Source organism: Astatotilapia calliptera, chromosome 15, assembly GCF_964374335.1.
Source record: "Astatotilapia calliptera chromosome 15, fAstCal68.1, whole genome shotgun sequence".
Classification (NCBI taxonomy): Eukaryota; Metazoa; Chordata; class Actinopteri; order Cichliformes; family Cichlidae; genus Astatotilapia; species Astatotilapia calliptera.
The window spans coordinates 42,315,921-42,329,983 of NC_137436.1; the positions used below are offsets into that span (position 1 = coordinate 42,315,921).

A 14,063-nucleotide genomic window follows, 5' to 3' on the forward strand; every position below is an offset into this window, starting at 1 on the left:
ATTATTAACAAGATAATCGACCTCTGTTGGGGTAGCGTTCAGATAGCTGCTCTGCTCTGTGTTGGTACAGGGCATTGAAGATGATAACAGTGGGTGGATTATATTCTTAAACTTAGTTACAGCGCTTTCAGAAAGACATCTACTTTGATAAAGTCTACTCTCCACCGCTGTGTAATCAATTATTGTAAATGTAAATGTTATCAGGAAATGATCAGACAGGAGAGGGTTTTCAGGAAACACTGTTAAATGTTCAGTTTCTATGCCATATGTTAAAACAAGATCTAGAGTGTGATTAAAGTGGTGGGTGGGTTCTTTTACATTTTGAGAGAAACCAATTGAGTCTAATAACAGATTAAATGCCATGTTGAGGCTGTCATTTTTAGCATCTACATGGATGTTAAAATCACCCAAAATAATTATTTTATCTGAGCTCAGAACTAAATTAGATATAAAGTCTGAGAAATCAGACAGAAACTCTGTGTAAGGCCCAGGTGGACGATAGATGACTGGTTTCTGAGTTTCACAGCTGGGGTGGACAATGTTAAGCATCAGGCTTTCAAATGAATTAAAAGTCTGTCTTGGTCTTTCATTAATTAATAGGCTGGTGTGAAAAATTGCTGCCACACCGCCCCCTCGGCCTGTGCTTCGAGATTTCTGGTAGTTAGAATGACTCGGGGGTGTTGATTCATTTAAACTAACATAATCATCCTGCTGCAACCAGGTTTCTGTAAGGCAGAGTAAATCAATTTGTTGATCAATTATTAAGTCATGTACTAACAGAGACTTGGAGGAGAGAGATCTAATATTTAATAATCCACATTTCACTGTTTTACTCTTTGGTTCAGATGTGGATACTGTATTGTTCTTTCTTTGTAATTGTTTATGTTTAAGTTGTTTGTTGCTGGTTTTTAGTTTGTTTTTTGTCTGTTTGGGAGCTGACACAGTCTCTATGGAGATGGGTTTTTGGGGGGGTAGCAGGAGGAGAGAAGCTGCAGAGAGGCGTGTAAGACTGCAACTCTGCTTCCTGGTCCCAACTCTGGATAGTCATTTTTTGGGGGGTTTAATAAATTTGTCCATATTTCTAGAAATGAGAGCTGCTCCATCCAAAGTGGGATGGATGCCGTCTCTCCTAAAAAGACCAGGTTTCCTCCAGAAGGTTTGCCAATTATCTATGAAGCCCACATCGTTTCTGGGACACCACTCAGACAGCCAGCAATTTAAGGAGAACATGCAGCTAAACATGTCACTCCTGGTCTGATTGGGGAGGGGACCAGAGAAAACTACAGAGTCCCACATTGTTTTGGCAAAGTTGCACACCAATTCAATATTGATTTTAGTGACCTCTGATTGGCGTAACCGGGTGTCATTACTGCCGACGTGAATTATGATTTTACTGAATTTACGTTTACCCTTAGCCAGCAGTTTTAAATTTCCCTCAATGTCGCCTGCTCTGGCCCCTGGAAGACAATTGACTATGGTTGCCGGTGTCTCTAGCTTCACATGTCTGAGAACAGAATCCCCAATTACCAGAGTTTGACCCCCGGCAGGTGTGTCGGCGAGTGGGGAAAAACGGTTAGACACATGAACGGGTTGGTGGTGTACCTGGGGCTTCTGTTTAGGACTATGCTTCCTCCTCACCGTCACCCAGCCGCCCTCTTTCCCCAGCTGCTTGGGGTCTGCCGGGGAACAGCTAGCGGGGCCTACGCTATCTTCAGCTGCACCAGCTATAGGGGCCTGGCTAGCTACGGGTGAATGAAGGGTGCGAAGCCGAGTCTCCAATTCAGTAATCCTGGCCTCCAGAGCTGCAAATATGCTACATTTGTTACAGATATCATTACTGCTAAAGGAGGCCGAGGAGTAACTAAACATCTGACACAATGAGCAAGAAAGTGCAGGAGGGACAGGTGAAGTAGCCATGGGCTGTATCCCAATTCAGGGTCTGCAGCCTTAAAGTACGCATTTCAAGGCCGATTACGTCACAGCGGCGCGCCGAAGGCTGTCCCAATTCAAAGGCTGCTTGAAATGCGAAACTGTGAAAAGTAAGTACTGAATATTATGTCACTTATTTATGTGCAAATGTTTAATAACGAAGAACATTAAAACATTACTGTTGGCCACATGTCGGCAAAGTTATGTGACATTGGTGACGTTTGTACTAACTTTGTTTTAAAGCCTTTACTTTAAAATATTCGCCGTTCAATAGCTGAGCTTAATCCTACAGAGAATGATCAAAGCTCATGTAGAAAGAAACAAACAAATGAACAAAATATGTTCTCCTTCATTTCTGTCAAACAAAGCTGTATGACACGTTTCCAGCTGTTAGTATCATGGTTGCTAGGCAACCTGGGCAGCGCAACGGAGGCTAGACCGTCCCATTTCACAAGCTTCGCATTTCCGGCCTTAGCGGTCTTTAAGTACGCGGCCCATGAGGATCGTTGAGGCTGCGTACTTTAAGGCTGCAGACCCTGAATTGGGATACAGCCACGGTGCTAACGAGTCGGCTACGAGCTAAGCTAAGCTAGCGAAACAGTACAGAGACAGTGAGTGAATACTTTGGCTATTAATTAGGTAGTGAGTACACAAAAAGTGTGCTTCGGATGAAGCAGGTGAAGATTATACTATGAAAAACGAATGTATTTAAAAGTTGTTAATTAAATTGCTAAGCAAATAAGCTACTCAGAAACACCACTGTGTTTGAGCAAGAACAGGAAATGATACTCTACCGCAGAGCGAGCCCATCTTGATCATCTTGTTGACGGAGTTGAAGGCCCGCTGGAGGCCGAGTCCCTTCAAGGCGCTGCAGGCCTGAATCTCCCATAGTCTGTCTGTGTAGCTGGGGAGGTCTAGCGCAGTGGACACCTGAGGGGGAGGAGTCAGAGAAAAGGAGTCAGTTATTGAGGAAATATGTAATCAGATTACAGTAACTTTAGTATTTATCATCAGAGCTCGTGTGAGCTCCAGAGACAGGAGTTAGAATCAGGCCATTTTATCGGGGTGGCTGTAGCTCAAGAGGTAGCACCGGTCATCTATTACTCGACAGGTTGGTGGTTCAATCCCTGGCTGTTTAAGCACTCTGAGATAAGATGTAAGAACCAGTGTATTTAATATTTACTTTATTAATCCCAGAGTAAACAATGTGCTGACAGATGCTCAGAGACAGTAAAAACAGTAAGGGGTTAAGGTTAGACCCAGTGCAGGACGCTCTGAGGCCGTCCTAGTAAGGAAATCAAACATCTGAACTTCACCTGTGTAAATGTTACAGCAGAGATTCTTAAAGTCAGGGCTGTGGCCCTCTGGTGGGTGGTAAAAGTACGGCCCGAGACATCATTTATAATAAATCTACAGATCCTATTTAAATTATTCTAGGAGTGGCTCCAAAATCAAACAGATTTCTCTGTTCAAACTTTCTTTGACTACATTTTTGTCATTCATTTAAATAATTAATGATAACATGTGCATTTCAAAAAGAGTATGAACTGAAAACACAACAAGGCCGAGTGTCATGGGCCTGGGTCTGAAGGACCCAGGGTTTTTGAATAAGTATTGACTGTGTATTTTTGGTGCTGCTGTCCTTTGTTTCCACGTGTTTGTGTATAGGTGGGTGTGTGTGGGTGTGACAGAGCACCGGTTCTTCTGGCCTGGTGGGTGTGTTAGCCAGGAGCCTGGCCACACTTGCAGAGGAGAATCACACACACCTGGAGCTGATCAAGCCTCGTCGGGGAGCTATTTAACAGTGTGGCTGAGTGCTCCTTGATGGGGGATTGTTGTGTAAGACTCCACGGCAGTGTCTTAGCGTAAGTTAAAATCAGCTAGCGTATAACGGCGAGAGCGTGTGTCTTGATGGCTGCCTCTGGTATTTTTCCAGTCAAGAGAAACAAGGGAGTCAAGGAAACACACAGGGATTTGTCATTTTCTGCACTGTAAATAAACGCTCTGTTCACTACACAGAGTCCAGCGTTTGGGTCCTCCTTCCCCACGGTCTGCCACTCAGACCGTGACACGGACGGCTTTAAAAACTACTGACTCTGTCAGATGATCTCATCGCTGTTTAAAAATGAATTAAAAAAAAAACCAAGTGCTGAATCATTCATTAATACAGACTATTAGAGTAACAGGTGTGTAGCATCGCTAACTAGCTAGCAACAAACCTCCAACATAGTGCGTATGCAAGCGGTTAATCTAGCGAACAAATTCACAACAGAGTGATTTTAGAACTATAAGCTATTAACTATTAACTATAAGCACTTTGCACTTTGCAATAAACTAGAGATCTCAGACCTACCATTTATCAGCTCAAACATCCAACGACATGAATGCTTTAAAAGCATCAACATCAGCGCTTCTCTGACAGCATGGTGGGAGTTTCTAAAATTGACAGCGTCTTCATTAATCCCATGCAAACGTACACCTATCTGGAACAACCCTGACATATTACAAAACAATAATATGATAAACTTTTCAGATTGGAGTGGTAAAGGAATCAAATATTTAGAACATGTACTAGAAGGAACAGAATTTATTTCATTTGACAGACTAGTTACACAATATGGGATCAACAAGAAAAGATTTTTAGAATATCAACAAATTAAATCTATAGTAAAAAAGAAATTTAAACCGGGTCAAGTTGAACTACAAACACCACCAAGTGTGGTTCAATTTCTTACTCTTAAACCCCCCAAATTACTATCCAAAATATACAGAATGCTTTCTAAAACAGATGAATCAATATCACTTCCTATTGCAAAATGGGAAGCGGATTTATCAGTTAACTTAGACCTAAACTTCTGGTCTCAGATTTGCTTAAAAACCTTTCATCTAATTAGAAATCCCAGTCTTCAATTAATTCAATACAAAATATTACATAGAGTGCACTATACAGGTCATCGGATGTTCAAGATGGGCTTTACGTCTACCAACAACTGCTCACACTGCCAAACCAATTCACCGGACAATTATATCCATGCTCTTTGGTTCTGTCCACCAGTTCAGAAGTTTTGGCGCGAGATATGTGAAGACTTATCGAAGTGTCTGAAATGTAACATTCCAACTTCCCCCTTAGTGTGTTTGTTGGGCAGCTTAGATAATGTTACTTCAGAAAAGAATATAGCCCATATGGTTTTCACTGCCCTATGCATAGCCAAGAAAACAGTCCTCATGAACTGGAAAAATAAAAATAATCTTAATTCTAACCAATATAGAAATTATCTATTAGATTACATTAGTCTTGATACAGCCTCTGCCACCACATCAGATCAATTGCTCTGGGCTCCTTTGATCAGCTCCATCACCTAGTGGGGGTGGGGGGTCATAGTTTGGTCCCACCTTCACTGTTGTGATTGGTGTGGGGGTAGGGACAGGCTTAGGGCGTCGGGGGGTTCCCCGGAGGCATTCTCCTTGGGGGGCTCAACCCGGGGTAGCGGTCATGTCCGGTTAGGGGCTCTGTTGGCTCTCAGGTGACTTGTTTCCTCGCGGCTGCGTGCAGCGGGACTAGGGGAGGGTCTGTGCTGACGGGCGTGGGTTACTGACCTGGTAGCCTGGCTGTCCCTGGGTGGGTCCAGGGTATGCGTGAGGTTCTGGGGGCGCTCCGTCTCTGGGCTGGGGCCCGGGCCGGGCCTCGGGGGCTTGGGTCCTGGTTGGTGTGTTGCTGGGGTTGTGGGCGGGTGGGTGCATGGGGGCCCAGCCCTGGAGCAGGGTGCCGCCGGTGCATCGAGCCACCTGGGGGGCTCTTCAACTGGTGGGGAAGATTGTCACATCTTGCAGGAGCTTTCCTCTCCTCAGGGGCTCTCTCTACAGGAGGGGGAGATACAGGAGAGGTGGAGGAAGATCTCAGCCTGGGTGTTTATTGTCTTATGTAGTCTGGAAGAAGAGTGGATGGTGGGGTGGGTGCAGTTTTCTCTGTGGTGGGGTTGGGTGGACTGTCCTGGGCTCTGTGGGGCCGGGAGGCGCTGCTGCGCTGAGCCCCGGTCTGAATGGGCCTGGGCCCCCTTTCCCTGGTGGGTCGCGGAGTATGGGGGTGCCTACTGGGGTCAGCGGGGGAGCTGGCCCCAGGGAGGGGTCACTTGCCCCTCCCTTCCTTCCCTCCCCATCTCCAGCTGCCTCCCTCTTCCCGCTCCATCACAACCACCCACACATGCAGGACCTTGGAGTAGGGGTATGTCACTGCAACTCCCCCTGGCTTCTGCTCCGCGGCTGCTGAGTGAGCCCTCATCTGGGACTCTCCTCAGCTCTTTCTGGGACAGTGGCGCGGCTGCCCCTCTGTTGGTCTTCCTTGGTCTCTTGTGTTCTGGGGGCCTCTGGATGTCTGGAGTTTTGATCTCCTCCATACCTGCTTCATGCCCTGGAGGACGGGGCTGTGGCCCCCCCACACCCTCTAGCAGATCATTACATGAAGGAACCTTTTAAAAAACAAAAAACAAGCGCGTCCATGCTCACAGGTGTTCACACCCACAAACTACACCCTTTTTGGCTCCTACCTCAAAGCACACTGTGTTCTGTTGATCTTATGTGCTGCACAATAATGTTTAACATTTAGTATTTACTGTCATATTCCCATATATCATTGTGATGTTGTTTATTCTATTACTCTTGTTCTCTTCTGCTTGTTTTCTTTTTTCTTTCTCAGCAGGTGACCCAGGTGATTGATAGATGCATTTTTTTTTCTTTTTTTCTTCTTTTTTTTTCTTTTTCTGCTCATTCTGTTGGTTTTTGGTTTTTGCCCTTCTCCCCCGTCCCTCTTCTCAGCTGTTTCTCTTTCCCTCTTTCTTTCTCCCCTTCTTTCCCCCAGTCAAGTCTGTCCCATGTTCAGTAAGTGAAAATAAAATAAACAATAAAAGGTGAATCAAATGGACCATTATGGCAAGGCTGGGATGGTCAATTTGGTAAAGTAAATCCGTTGGGCATCTTTCTTTGCCTTTAGACAACAATTCTGATGGCAAAAGAGCCAAACGGGACAGACAAAAAAAAACAAAAAAAACTATAAGCTGATAAGCTGTGTTTTGTTTTTTTTATAACAGTGACATGGTTGTATTTACCTTAATTAAACGAGTCGTCAGTTGCAGTAAACCAGCAAAAAACTCGGGCTACGTAAAAAGTGTAGAGGGGCGTGTTTGCGGTCACGTCCAGCAGGTGTGTGGGCGGGAGCGTTACACAGTCGCTCCACCTCAACTCACTACGCAGACTCTGGCTCCTAATTTGCAAGATGGCAGCCTCCACAAGCGGGATATTTTGGCTTCATTTTTGCACAATGGGAGGAGGCGGTGTCGTGTCGTCCATCTTTTATACAGTCATTGGTCGAAAGCATCGGAGCGGCTACAACCATCATCATCTGCAAATTATGCCGGGCGACAGTCGTAGCAAGGAGATGAAGCACTGTTGAAATATGGGGAAAGCCAAAAACTGCGCTTCCTCCACTTCTGTAACATTGATTCCTTAATGTTGAATTCTCTCGCAGCTGTTCTGTTCCCATGTTGTTGCAGTATATTAATAACTAACCTCGTATTGTGGATGAATAATCTCAGTTGTTCTCCTGACTGAAGTTTGCCCCGTGTATAGCATCCTGCTATGCAATTGCATTTGTCCCTGACCACCAGAATCCCTCACGTTAACTTTTATAAAGTGGAAAAAAAGTTGGTGTTCATCCTCCAGCTTCACTGTGCTAATGTTATGCTAATGTAACCCAGTGAGTTTACACGACTCAGTAATGCACTACAACATGTTATTGTTAATTGGGATTTATCATTACTCTGTTAATCACTGAGTTGATCAAAAATAAATCAATAATAAAAGATAAATACTATAAATATAAGAATAAAACCCAAAGAGTATATTTAACACCCCTACTGGTTAGGAAGGAACAAGCCCCGCCTTCCCCTGCTCTGTACCGTCACGTGCTCAGACACAGAGAGAGACAGAGGTGCACGAGACCATCACTGATTTTCACCGCCAAGCTTTTCGCTGGAAAATAACTATTAACTTGATAAATTGAGCAAATATCCATACCGGAGATCTGCATGGACCTTGGAGAAACGGACCTGATTTATTGTGAACATTTCGGACCTTGAAACCATCGCGGTGAGTCAGAAGCTGTTAAGCTAACCTTGAAGCTAAAAAGCTAACAAGAAGTTAACAGGGAATATAATGGCCTGATTTCAATGTTGTAGATCTGCGCGGGAGCGGATGAAGTGGACAAGATCCTCTCTGAGAGTTGAACAAGATCCTCTCTGAGAGTTGAACATTAGAAGTGTGCTGGTGAGTTAAACTGGGACTGGGCGAATCAGGCTAATTGAAAAGCTAACTAGCCTAATGCTCATAGCTGTAGCTGACCACGTTTTCACTGTGGGAGAACACACGGGGTTTCTCACTGAGTTCAGCCATTTTGAGCACTCAGCTTGTGTGCTGATGATGTTCTAGTATTACTTGTTGAATATTAAATGCACTAAAATTAGATGATGGAATAAGTTAATGTTGATCTTAAAGGTCATGAATCTATTTTATTTTGTTACAGTTGATGCTCGAGCGGCACTGGATAGATGTCCGTGTGTATTCTTACTGTGCTGATACGTTACCACATACTGTAAAACTACAGCCTGTGGGTTTTTGTATATTCTTTTGGTAATTTTATTCTGTACATTGAGTGTAAATAATATATTGCTTCATTGCTATGCAGTGTAAAGCAATGCTCCTGTAATTCAGTTAAAGGGCAATACTGTAAAAAAATAATCTACCATAGTTTATGGTTTATTTCTGATTTCTGATAGAAATGTGCACCTTGACGATAGAATAAGCTGATTGTGATTTAAAGATTGCATTCATGATTAAGATGCACTGTATAGACTATAGTTAGAAATTAGAAATAATGTTTTGTGCTTGTTTTGTTATAGCACTTACATTATTTACATATGGCCATGTATATCATTAGAGTGTGAACTGAATTAGTAATAGTCCTGTTGTTTACAGGCTAGGTTTTTTTATGGGATCGTGAGACCTGGATCTCTTCCTGACGAGGAAGATGGCGAGCCTTTCCCTTTGAACCGAACCGAACCACAGCCATTCTGAGTTGGCCCAGAAGGGCAGGTTGCTCTTCTCTCACAAACAATTGTAACAGTGCGGTAGGACGAAATCGCACCAATCACAAACTTTTGACCTGTTGGATTTGACTTGACTGAACACTGACTATTAAGCCGGCAAGACTGACATATCTGAGCTCAGATAGGATTCTGACTGTTATTATTATTGCTGTCACTGTATTTTATTTTATGTTTTCATTCCTGTTCATAAAATGCTGTTAAATTGTTGCTAAATAGTTTAATACAATTCATAGCAACTTTACCTGTGGCTCCAGTCATTCTTCTCCACGCAACTCCCTTTATCCCTCCTGCGAATCTAGCTATTGGCCCATTCTCTCCATCTTACTTTAATTTCCCCTACCCTATCCTGTACTTGGCTACAGAAAGTGGCGAGCCAGCCAGGAGGGTTTGCAGAGTTGTTAGTCCACCCAAAATTTAATAAAACGATTAAGAGTGCCTGGAGCTTCACAGTGACTTGTATTTTTTTCTACTGGTACTTTTACGTGTCCTAACCATGGAAGTTGTGAAAACAGAGAATGTTAAAGTTCAAAATGCTGTCTTGGTCAGTGGTTTAACTAACACAGACATTGATAAAGAAATAATTGAGTTCTTAGAAGCTTTCGGTCCTGTCAGTAGGCAGATTAAGCTACCAACTGGTGGTCAGATTATTGTGGAATTTCAACATGAGGCTACTGCTAAAGAACTAGAGAAAAGATATTTGCCTTATGACAGACCTTGCACTGTGAAACCTGAAGTTGTCTATCACGTTCGAGACCTAGCCAGTGCGTATAGCATTGAAACCAGCACATCAGCTACTGTAACTTACCTGTCACAGCTTAAAGATGTGGCAGCACGAAGCAACCGATCGTTTAAAGACCTTTTGATGGATGAACTAGCTAAAATTGGGGAGTCATTGGGAGGGGATGTCCACACAGTTGAGCCTTCCACTGAACAAGAGCCAGTGCCCCACAGTGATGAGGCCCTACCTTCTTCTCCTTTAACACCCAATAGCAACCATGTAAGTGCCTTGAATACTCACCCACCGGCAGAGGCTGAGAAACAAACCCCTCAGATTCCCACCAACCTTTTAAGCACACCTGAAGTGCAGCGGGTTATTGTAGAGCACATTGTTAAAAGCAGTGAAGTCATTCCCCCACCAAACTCGCAATACAGACTGAAACCTTTTTCAGGGAGAGTTCCACATCCTCCTTTCGAAACTGACTATGACACTTGGCGCAGCAGCGTAGAGTTTTGCTTGACTGATCCTTCGCTCACCGAAACTCAAGTTGTGCGAAAGATTGTTGAAAGTCTTTCACCCCCTGCAGCGGACCTGGTGAAAGCTTTTGGTCCAAAAGCAAACCCCAAAACTTACCTTGAACATCTTGATTCTGCCTATGCAACTGTAGAGGACGGTGACGAACTCTTTGCTCGCTTCTTAAACACCAATCAGAATGGAGGTGAAAAACCCTCACATTACCTGCAAAGATTGCACACAGTGCTAAACCTAGTCATAAAAAGAGACGGAATTGCTTCTAGTGACATCAATAAACAGCTCCTGAGACAGTTTTGTAGAGGGTGTTGGGACAGCTCATTGATTGCAAACCTTCAACTTGAACAAAAGAAAGACGACCCACCTCATTTTGCCGAGCTACTCCTCCACCTACGCACCGAGGAGGACAAACAGGCAAGTAAAGCAACCCGCATGAAACAACATTTGGGGATCCAAAAGACTCGTGTTTATTCTAACGTGCAAACCACACGCTCTCAAGGTAGGAACGATTATGAGCATGAAATGGACAGCAATTCGTCTGACCTCCAGAAGCAAATTGCTGACCTCAGGTCTCAAATCGCACAGCTCAGAGCTGATAAAACAGAGAAAAGATCGCAGAAACTTCAAAAGGAAGCAAAAAGGAACCCAAGTACCAAAACTCAGAACAAGCCGGGACAGATACCACAAATTGCTGCAGTGTCAGCCAAACCCAAACCTGGATACTGTTTCAAGTGTGGAGAAGATGGTCATATCGCTTCCAGCTGTAGTAATGATCCCAACCCAGCATTAGTAGCAGCTAAAAGGAATGCCCTCAGACAGAAGCAGCGAGAATGGGAGATATCCAGACCAGTTGATGAGTCATTTAATTTAAACTAGAAAGAGCCCCTGTCGCGGGACAGATGGGTGCTAAATCTGAACCAAGTCCCACTGAGAAAAAGACAACAAAAGCCCAATGTGAAACAGCTAATGTTCACTCAGTGCCTAAACTTCCCAAAAGACTTGTGGGTAGAAAATGCACAGCCAGAGTTGTTATCAATGGCGTTGAATGTAGTTGCTTGCTCGACTCAGGCTCTCAAGTAACCACTATTGCCAAATCCTTCTATCAAGAACACTTACCTGATCATCCTATAAAACCCATCAGTGATCTCCTAGAGGTCGAAGGTGCGAATGGTCAGACAGTCCCTTACTTGGGATACATTGAGACGAGTATCATGTTCCCCAAAGATCTCGATCAGTCAGAGCTTGAACTATCTACTCTTGCCTTAGTTGTCCCTGACATTCGCTCAAACTCAGACACACCTCTACTAATTGGCACAAATACACTTGACCCCTTATATGAGCATCTTTGTGAGAACACCTTACCTGACTTTAAGGTACTCCCTTATGGATACCAACAAGTGCTAAAGACATTAGCATCCAGAAAAAGACAAAGTGACAGTGGCAAGATCGGCTTGGTAAAACTTCAAAGTAGAACCCAAGAAGTCCTTCCTGCAAATCAAAAGCTACTAGTGGAAGGTTTTATGCATGCTAGCCACGCTAAGCCTGAACAGTGTGCACTTATTGAACAGCCCACTACCGGCTCCCTACCTGGTGGTGTGTTTGTAGATTGTTGCCTTATATCTCTGCCAAAGCACGGACCTTATAAAGTTCCTGTGTTGCTGAGAAACGAGACTAACCATGATATTACATTGCCCACTAACTGTGTAATTGCTGAGCTAGTTGCCCCTGACTGTGTCATGCCATGTCCTGAGCCTGAGAAAGGCGACCAAAAGGTGTCTGCAACGTGTAACTCTCAGCAGCAGACTTCAACCTCAAGACCCCCTCTCAGTTTCGACTTTGGTGAATCACCACTATCTGAAGAGTGGAAAGAGAAGATAGCTGAAAAGCTAAACACCTTCTCTGATGTTTTCTCACACAATGATCTTGATTTTGGGCATGCCACACATGTAAAACATCACATCAACTTAAAAGATGAAACCCCCTTCAAACAGAGATCTCGCCCGATTCATCCCCATGATTACGAGGCAGTTAAAAAGCACTTACAAGCCCTCTTAGATGCAGGCATAATCAGAGAATCTGAATCTCCATTCTCATCACCGATAGTGGTGGTCCGCAAAAAGAATGGTGATGTGCGGTTATGCATTGATTTTAGGAAGCTTAACTTGCAGACCATCCGCGATGCCTATGCCTTGCCAAACTTAGAGGAGTCATTTTCTGCTCTTGCAGGATCTCAGTGGTTCTCTGTGATGGACCTTAAGTCAGGGTACTATCAAATCGAGATGTGTGAAGAAGATAAGCCAAAGACAGCCTTCGTGTGCCCCTTCGGCTTCTACGAATTTAATCGTATGCCCCAGGGAATAACAAATGCCCCAAGCACTTTCCAAAGGCTTATGGAAAAGTGTATGAAAGACATCAATCTGAGAGAAGTGTTAGTCTTTTTGGATGATTTGATAGTCTTTTCCAGTTCCCTTGAAGATCATGAGACCCGACTCATTCATGTTCTTGAGCGACTCAGAGAGTACGGGCTGAAACTCTCGCCCGACAAATGTCGTTTCTTCCAAACATCAGTCCGTTATCTAGGCCACATTGTATCTAGAGACGGCGTAAAGACTGATCCCGAAAAAACTGAAGCACTCAAGACTTGGCCGAGACCCCAAACCTTAAAAGAACTCCAATCGTTTCTTGGTTTTACCGGTTATTACCGGAGATTTGTCAAAGATTACTCAAAAATTGTCAAGCCCCTCACCTCCCTCACAGCTGGCTATCCTCCGAGACGAAAGCATAGTAAAAACCCACCCAGTGATCCAAAGTATCTGAACCCCAAAGAGCCCTTTGGTGATCGTTGGGGACCAGAGTGCCAGAAATCGTTTCAAACTATTATTGAAAAACTCACCACCTCACCAGTCCTTGGGTATGCTGATGCAAAGCTACCTTACCTGGTACACACAGATGCCAGTACAACCGGACTTGGGGCAGCTCTTTATCAAGTGCAGAATGGAACCACACAGGTTATAGCCTATGCAAGTCGTGGTCTATCCCGTAGTGAAGCTAGATACCCCGCCCACAAGTTAGAATTTCTAGCTTTAAAGTGGGCCATAACTGACAAGTTTCATGACTATTTATATGGAAACACCTTCACAGTCATCACCGACAACAACCCATTGACTTACCTTCTGACCACAGCAAAGCTTGATGCCACGAGTTATCGTTGGTTGGCTGCATTGTCCACCTATAACTTTGACATTAAGTACAGAGCTGGGAGACAAAATCTTGATGCAGATGGACTATCTAGGAAACCACATGACAAACCTGAAGACGATCCAGTTTTTACCCAGGAATGTCAGCGCATTGATAAGTTCAGATCCCATCTCTTGTCCTCAGTCAAAGATGTCGAGCTCCAACTTCAATCCGATACCGTGATGGCAGCCTGTCAAAGATATATGGCTATGGATCAGACTGAACCCTCTTGTGCTCTAGTCCAGTCACTTGCCATGTCTGCAGGTGCCATTCCAGACATGTTTCAAGAAGAAGGCAATGATAACAATCTCCTAGCCTTACCCAGATACACCCATACTGATCTTGTCAACCTGCAGAGAAAAGATCCAGCCATTAGTAAAGTCATCAAGCTGCTGGCAGCTGACTCACGTCCACCAGCCGATACTAAGTCTGAGTCTCACGATGTTCTCTTATTTTTAAGGGAGTGGAAACGTCTTGACCTCCAAAATGAC

At 44.1% G+C, this 14,063-nt stretch overlaps 1 protein-coding gene and 1 long non-coding RNA gene across 2 annotated transcripts; one reads left to right on the forward strand and one right to left on the reverse strand.

The window, feature by feature from the left end:
- Nucleotides 1-1,044: 1,044 nt before the first annotated feature.
- On the reverse strand, nucleotides 1,045-1,917 carry LOC113006485 (uncharacterized). Its single transcript, XM_026142483.2, has one exon. It carries the CDS (start codon nucleotides 1,915-1,917, stop codon nucleotides 1,045-1,047), a length of 873 nt encoding a protein of 290 aa, XP_025998268.2.
- Nucleotides 1,918-7,678: 5,761 nt separating this feature from the next.
- Nucleotides 7,679-9,863, forward strand: LOC145420529 (uncharacterized). Its single transcript, XR_013901854.1, has 3 exons — nucleotides 7,679-8,070; nucleotides 8,160-8,247; nucleotides 8,956-9,863. It is a non-coding gene; the product is annotated as an uncharacterized LOC145420529 (long non-coding RNA).
- Nucleotides 9,864-14,063: the final 4,200 nt, after the last annotated feature.

Bases quoted from the DNA above. Each gene is read 5' to 3' on its own strand.
- LOC113006485 (XM_026142483.2), bottom strand. From the start codon at position 1,917: ATGGCTACTTCACCTGTCCCTCCTGCACTTTCTTGCTCATTGTGTCAG.